The sequence below is a fragment of the Ptychodera flava genome, chromosome 7 (genome assembly GCF_041260155.1).
Source record: "Ptychodera flava strain L36383 chromosome 7, AS_Pfla_20210202, whole genome shotgun sequence".
Taxonomy (NCBI): domain Eukaryota; kingdom Metazoa; phylum Hemichordata; class Enteropneusta; family Ptychoderidae; genus Ptychodera; species Ptychodera flava.
Window position 1 is genome coordinate 7,276,457 of NC_091934.1, and position 8,294 is coordinate 7,284,750.

The window sequence follows — 8,294 nt, forward strand, 5'->3', positions numbered from 1 at the left end:
AGGACATCTTATAACTTTTAGACGGTCCTCTTTCAATAACGATAAGACTCTGGCATATGTCAGCTGCAATACCTAAGAAGCCATAAACCAAAATACCAATTTTTGACGTTTACATGTGAGAAAACAAAGGCAGGATATGACTCACGTGATTAAAATTATTCAATTCACCATTTCTAAGGAAATTCACCGAGATTATGACAACAGATGATGTCAGTGCACGATAATTAGCGGTGTTACCCCCTCTACTGTCTATGTTGAAACGGAGAGGAGAGATCAACGACATCTAACTAAAAGTTTATATAATCGACAATGTTTCCTGTCGATTGTCTGTTTGGGATTTTGTAAATGTAGTATAATGGGCCGAAGACGTTGAATTGCTGAATAAAGACCTGCACTACGACTACTAGTAAGTAATTTTAGTTTGGTTACACTGCCCACGGAACGGAAGAACCACTTATACCCAATGTAGCTTTTAATATCCAGAAGCGTAATTAGACTATGAAAGAAGAAGAGGAGGGGCACTGATCTGAATGACAACGAAGGGTCAGCCACTCGTCAGTTCATGGCCGTTCAATGTAAGACACTTCCACGGGTCAGTTCAGGTCATTTGCGACAAACCAGATAGTACATATATTAAAATACATATTGCATGGCTCGTGCTAGAAAGGAAGCACCCGAAAGACTGAACCTTTCAACAAACAGTCTAATTTGAGTTTTGGTGTACGATTGTTGACCTAATTAAGGATATGAACGGATGTCACGTACACGTCAACAAGTAAAAACACGACATAATCCCATTCGTTACAGCGCCATCATATCTTGAATGCGCAGCAGCACTGTGTCCTCAATCGTGGCAATATGGCAGACTTTTTCAAGCTGAATGAAGAGTACTACCGGGTACCTGGGAATTTTACTTTCAAAGATGTGTATCTTGCAGAATTCATCAGAAAGGAGACACTTGAAAGACCAGAGCTCTTCCAAATCAAGTCGGATGATTGTTTTGTGGTGTCATATCCAAAATCTGGTAAGTCAATTGCCTATGACGGGATGATACATAAGTGTGCTGACCTTATAAAACTTAAGGTGAATTCTGGGAACAATTACTCGACTCTTTACTGAATTTAACTTAAAGTATACAGTAAAAGACAAAGTGACCAAGTAGGCAAAAGGGAACGATGTCAACCGACAGCTAATAGTTTGGTAAAAGAAGCTATGCATTCTTCCATTCAAACTACCTGTAAAGAAAAGTTCAGTGCTTATTGTTTCATGTCGAGGTCACGCCCGTACTTCAGGTGAGGCGCCGTGTACTCGGAAAGAATTTCCTGTATGAGGTAAATTGCTGTCGGTCAAGCGAGTCTAGGTGAATATTGCCTACTTGATGTTATATACATCAGGAAAAAGTAATGTTAATAGTTTCTATTTTCCTTTCAGGCACTACGTGGACATTAGAATTGACACAGCTGATTATGAACAACGGCGACACCACATACACTGAATCTGAGAACCATTTCGACAGGATGCCCTTCATTGAGTTCAAACTTCCGAAATTCCCAAAGTACGTACTAGTCGAACAAATAGCCAAGGGTTTAATTATTTGAAAGGGTCAGAGTACGCCCTGTCGTCTCATAATTTAACAGTGGTGTATATCATGTGCAAACGTGAATCAATGCATATATGTCTACTTTCGTACAGTTAGTGTCAGTTTAAAGGGTCATAAGCTGTAACTTGTGGCAAGTTTTCAGTATTCTGCTTCTGTATAACAACTACCGTGTCTGACCCTAATCCGTTTGTCATGCTGAAATTTTGAGTATTCTTATTGTCAACACAGCTTGTATGTGTGTAGTGATCATTGTTTATAGTTTATAAATGAATTCTAGTCCGGACTTGCATACAATTTTCAGCAATAACAATGTAGATCATACTCATATAGGTTGTGTTGATATGCTAAATACTTGGCATTAAATTACAGTTTAGGGATTCAATGCAGAAAGTGAAGGGAAACCACAAAAAAGTTCTGAAAAATAGCCAAAAGATACAGCTTATGGAGCTTTAAATAATGGTAAACCATTTACCGTGTGCCTGACGGTCTAGATGTGGCACTTATTTATTTTTTACTTGGAATTTCTAACTTACATTCGCCCACTATTTACAGAATGGACGGAGTTAAAGCGATGCAAATCAAGGAATCTCCACGTCTTCTGAAAAGTCACTTACCTATACATCTTTTCCCGTCTCAGGCTCTTCATATGGGATGCAAGGTAACTTTGCACTGACAAGTGCAATACTTCACTTTAAAGGAACCCAGGAGAAAATCTTAAGATAGGATGCGCCACGGGGACAAACTTTCCCACTCTCATATTTTTACACTTCTTACTGATCTACCACTTGTTGGGGTTCGTTTTGAAGCTCTGGGTGTAAGAAAACGTTTTAACGTCTTAGTTTTATCGAAAATCGAAAGTTTTATTTCCCTCCCATAAAGTAAACTTAGGGATGGCGACAATTTTGACTAATAAATATCGGAAAATCTAAGGTAATTTTCCTCTCTAGTACCAAATTTTGCACTGTGATCCGTGATTTTTATTCTTGCTTTGGTGAGAGAATGACCGAAAGTTTCATTGAAGAAAATTTGAGCAAAAGTTTAAGCCTTTCGAGGCGCACACTACCTTACAGATATCTCTCTCTTGTACATTTGTTTGTAAATAAATGTAAATAAGAGGATCTTATTCTTGGACATAGTTTGGTGATGCGACGATGAAGCACCAATTCAATGACATAGTGTGTGTCTCCTTCCGAATCTTTTACGTTATCTCTGCCCATTCCAACTTTTGAAATTGACCATGAATGATATGAGCCCTTCTTATTTTGTTAAATGCAAGATTTGACGATATTCTTACTGTGGACAGATCTTTATAGGCAATGAGCTTCTTTCAGTATTAATATACATCTTACTTGACACTACCAAAAAGAGCGCAGTAACACAATAGTCGACATTCAAAGAATGTCTTTAGTCACTAAAATGGTGAAATTCTCACTATCATTCTGATTATGTTTTCAGTTCATTTTTGTTGTCCGGAACCCAAAGGATACTGTAACTTCGTATTACAATTTCTACCAGGCAATGCCTTCTTTGTATGGTGACTACAAGGGAGATTTTTCCAATTATCTGAAATTGTTCATGAACGGTAAAGGTAAATATTACTTACATTCTATACACGAATCGTAAAATATAAAGTTAGCAAGTCCGGTGTTAGACATTACACATTCTGTGGCCATATAACGACATAGACAGAAGAGAAACTCTATCGTCTATACATAAACACAATCATAAAACAGAGCATTGTCAATGCAGCTTGGAGACACGGATATTTCTCCATATTAAGGGAGAACCTGTCACACAAGGGGGTCATACCGCGATCAAACAGCTGCATTAACGTATGTATGTATGTATGGATGGATGGATGGATGGATGGATGGATGGATGGATGGATGGATGGATGGATGGATGGATGGATGTTTGTATGTATGGGTGTGTGTGTTTGTGTCTGCGTATGTATATCTGCCCTTCTGTCCGTCTGTCTGTCCGTCCATCTATATGTTTGTCTGTCTGTCTGTCTGTAAATATGTGTATAACATACAACTTACCTCTATTTCCCTGCATTTGATATTGTAAGTTGTCTACGGTGATTGGTTTGACTTTACACTTGGTTGGTGGAAATACTTGAACGGAAATAATGCCCTGTTTTTGAAGTACGAAGATATGAAAAAGGTAAGACCTTGCATTAATTAACCATAAGGTAACAGCGTATAAAGGCGGATAAAGGACACAAAGGAAGCCTAGACAAAGTAGTTCAACTTCGCAAAGAGGTCTACAGATTGCAATGTTAAAGATGATTTTCATTATCTTCTTTGATTTATTGAAATTGTCACAGAACCCAAGAGATGCAACAGTAAAGATTGCGAAGTACTTAAACTATGACCTTGGTGATGACGTCATAGATAAGATAACAGAGTACTGTTCATTTGCTAAAATGAAGGCAAGCAAATTCATCAACTTTGAAGAAATTAAAGGAAGACCATTCCTAAGGAAAGGTAAAGCTATCTAACAATATATATTTTGCAAGAAGATCATAAAAGGTACCACTTGAAGACACACACAACTTTGACGTTCTAGTTCACTTGCTTATTTAAAGTAATACAAACGCATGAATATATTATTCAAAGTCGATATCAGAGTGAAAGTACAATGTGAGACAAGTGTACAAGATTTCGTGTTTACAAGGGTATCGGCGGGCCTTGTTGTTCTTTGGAAATAACAGCTTAATTTAGATTTTCATTCAAATTTCTCGTGTCCTTTCTTACTCAGTCACGTTCGATCATTCGATAATAAACCATATTATGGAGGCACTGATTTTAGTCACATATTTTTTTATTTATGATTAATTTGCACTGATTACTGATTTAACTTATACATGCTTGTTTTATATTTCATGTGTATCTTATTATGTTTGAAGAATATTGGATTTAAATGTGCTTTGAATTCCATCGTGCAAAATGTAGTCTCATAGTTTCTGTATATTTTGGTTTCGCCATCGTACTGTACTTTGTGATGTAATATGTTTCAGTCGACCAATCTTTCATGCTATTTCGATGTTTGTTTGTTTGGTTGATTGGTTGTTTTTGGTGAGAAAAGATCATCCATTCATCTATTTTGAGTTTTGTATATATCTTGCCAGAGGCGTCATATTCAAAACTTGATCGAATAGAAAATATATTCGATATGTACGTCCTCAAGTCATATAAAAACAACGATTACCGTAGTTTTTAAATCATACTTTAACTGTAAACCACTCTCCCATGAATTTAAGATATCAAAATACATAGGCGGGCGTGAACATCGATATTTAAATATGCAAACGCAGAAATAAAGTTTTCCTACTCTTCAGTGAATTTAACCTTTTGATTCAGCACGATTTTGCCATATTTTTCAGGTGCAACAGGCGATTGGAAAAACTATTTTACTGTGGCTGAAGATGAAGCATTTGACGAAGTGTACAACGAAAGAATGAAGGATTCTGGGTTATCATTTGACTGGGAGTAATAAATCAGATTTAACAATAGCATGTATGATAACCCACTGACTTGAAAACTGAAATATTTAATTGCATCGCGATTCATATTTCATTTACTTTGTGTACACTTACCACTTTTTTGCAATGGATAACCATTAACAATATGACATAAAATATATTTATATAGGAATAATTCCTATATAAATATATTTTATGTCATATTATGATTAAGGATAGAAGTATCAGATGATTAATTTGACTCCTATAATTAGTCACAAAGAAGGAGAATTTTGTTTTTACATGGAGGGATGTTGTTGCTGGAGATAAACTAAAATGCACATTATTTAACTACGTTTCATTCAAAACACTTACAAAGACTACTCTTCTAATTTTGACAATGTTCACAAACCTTACTAATCAATGTTGTAATTTGAACCTAAGAAACCGTGTTTGCATTATGAATATGTATCAAAAATCTTTCGTACATAATTCATGTCATTAAACATTCCTTTAAAGTCTGTGAATACGATTCAGAGCAGAATTTATTGTCTACAGTGGCTTGTGTGGGTCGATTACATGCACCATGTTTCTCATTCTTACCTTGGTGCCCCCCATTACATTTCGTATTAGCGACAGAGTGTTCAGTACTGCAGATTCCATATGAATGATGAAATCCGTGAACATGGTTAAATAAGGCAAAATGGTTTCAAAAAATTCGAACACGATTACATTTACAAGAATGCGTAATCATAAAGGAAAATACACAAGCTTAATTGTACTCTAGGTGGAGCCATCGATGCATTGTTTATGATTTTCCCCGTTGAAATTCACTAGTTTTTTGAAAAGTGAGAAATGCAGAAAAAAGTCTGAAATGAATCAAACCTGGGTCAATCTGGCCACTAGAACAGATGATTGTGTAAAGTTGCCTTTGACATAGATCAGAAAAGAATTGTAAAGTTTGGGGGTCAGAATATATGTACCCGAGGCCAGACTTAAATTCCTCTATCGGAAATCTCAATATTTAGACTCAGATATCAGAAAATTATTAGTTTCCTCTCTTATTCAATGCCATTACGACTATGCATGTTCATTTTGGTTTGCCAGTTTAACTAAGCATACGAAATCGAGTTTACAATATTCACAAAATAAATTGGTCAGATTCGTTCTAAATTTACCTCTGCGAATACATGTTTCGACCCATTATTTTAAAATGATTGGATAGCTGCCCGTTGAACAAAGAGTACAGCTGTTAAAACTGAATCACGTTTATAAAGCGACAATAATACTGCACCCCGTTATCTCTCTGAACATTCCAATTTGACAACGAACTGCCTTACGTATAATACCAGATCAAGCTCATATTCTGTTCGTTTACCAGCCTTTAGTTCTCATTGTCAACATTCGTTTCAGATTACAGGAGCTAAGTTATGGAATAACATTCCTTTGAGTAATCACAACTCTAGCCATTGTTCTTAAGTTTTTAAAAAGAAGGTCAAATACTATCTGTACACAAAATTGGATGGCTAAGGTACCTGCACCCTGCTCCATTTGTCGTGTACAGTTTGTTTGTCCGGTGGTTCTATTCTGTAATTTAATTGATAAGCGGAGTGACACTGTCTTAATGTGATTTTTGTGTTTTCTTTTTAGGACCGCAATGGAAATAAGTTTTTAACTTTTTGTGCAATCCTCGGCAAGTAATATTCAGTGGCGTTTCTTTTATTGTAACATTTTTTATTGTGCTTGGTGTCATTTCATTTTGTATTTTTGTGTATTTACTTTAACATTTTGTATTTTATCGTTTTCCTGAATATTTCCCTAATAAAATCAAAGTAAATCAAATCATTCTACCTTATTGATACATTTTAAGAAACCAGACACCATACCTATTTACTTAAGTTAAAAATTACCACTTTTAGGGATTAATTTTAAAGTTCTTCGTGTAAAAAACCTTTCACCGTCATAGTTTTTCGAAAATTGAAGTTTCTTTTTCTCCATAGAGTTAATAAGTGGGTGGCGGCCATTATAATTTCAGATATCAGTAAATCTTGGATAATTTGTTTCTCTATTACAAGAATTTGTACAGTTACCTCCAAATTTTATTCGAGATTTTGAAAGAGAGTGGTTGAAAGATGCCTTTAGGAAAAATTAAGCAAAGTTTAGTCTTTCATTTTCGAGGCGCATACTACCTTAACTCATGTACAGATTTTGTTGCCTTGTCAGCCAGCAGTTCCACAGCTCTCGACAAGATAACCCTTGGTGATATTTTCAACTCCAAATATACACAGCATGGAACACTTTCTTTAACGTTTGTTTCCATAGAACCATTTTTCATAACTTTGAGGTGTTCCACCATTCCTAACATAAACAGCTTTGGTCTTATTTTACTGTACAATTTAGTTTCGAGAGTAATTGTTATAGTCCAGTTATATTGTATGACATTCAAACGAGATCATCAGCAAACAAAATGAAAAAAGTTTAAGAAGCTAGGCCAACTGAACAACCAGCATCACCTTAAGTATCAAATATTAAAGACATCAAGGTGACGGGACATCTTATAATTTTTTTCAGTAACGGAAAAAAAAAAAAACATTTGTCAGCTCCAATACCTCAGGAGCCATAAGCTAAAAGACCCCTTTCATCCGGATATTGCACTTTTACGTTTACTGATGAGAAAACAAAAGCAGGATGAGACTCATATGATGAAAATTATTCAATCCACTATTTGTAAGTAAATTCACTGAGATTATGACAACAGATGATGGCGGTGCTCTACCATAATTAGCGGTGTTCCCCCCTGTACTGTCTATGATGAAATCGAGAAAAGAGATCATCGACATCCAACTAAAAGTTTATATAATCGACAATGTTTGCTGTCGATTGTCTATTTGAAACTTAGTGCATGTAGTATAATGGGTCAAACGCTGTGAATTACTAGATGAAAACCTGAACTAATGGTAAGAAATTTCAGTTTGGTTACACTGCCCGAAGAAGAACCACTTATACCACACATAGCTTTACATATCCAGAAGCGTAATTAGACCTTGGGAGAAGAAGAGTGGCAGTTGATATGGTCTGAAATAACAACGAAGGGTCAACCACTTGAACCGGATTATTCAGGCTTACCATTGCCTGTTCATGATTATCCTATGAAACACATCCAAGGGTCAACTCAGGTCACTTGCAACACACCAGCTGGGACACATATTAATATGCATATTGCCCAAC

General features: G+C 35.8%; 1 protein-coding gene across 1 annotated transcript; it reads left to right on the plus strand.

Annotated features, from left to right (window-relative positions):
* The first annotated feature begins 606 nt into the window (after positions 1 to 606).
* LOC139136675 (sulfotransferase 1C4-like) lies at positions 607 to 5,593 on the plus strand. Its single transcript, XM_070704460.1, has 7 exons — positions 607 to 1,024; positions 1,432 to 1,555; positions 2,153 to 2,258; positions 3,056 to 3,188; positions 3,672 to 3,766; positions 3,930 to 4,089; positions 4,989 to 5,593. The coding sequence occupies exons 1-7, from the start codon at positions 859 to 861 to the stop codon at positions 5,096 to 5,098; spliced, it is 894 nt and encodes a 297-aa protein (XP_070560561.1). The 5' UTR covers positions 607 to 858; the 3' UTR covers positions 5,099 to 5,593.
* Positions 5,594 to 8,294: the final 2,701 nt, after the last annotated feature.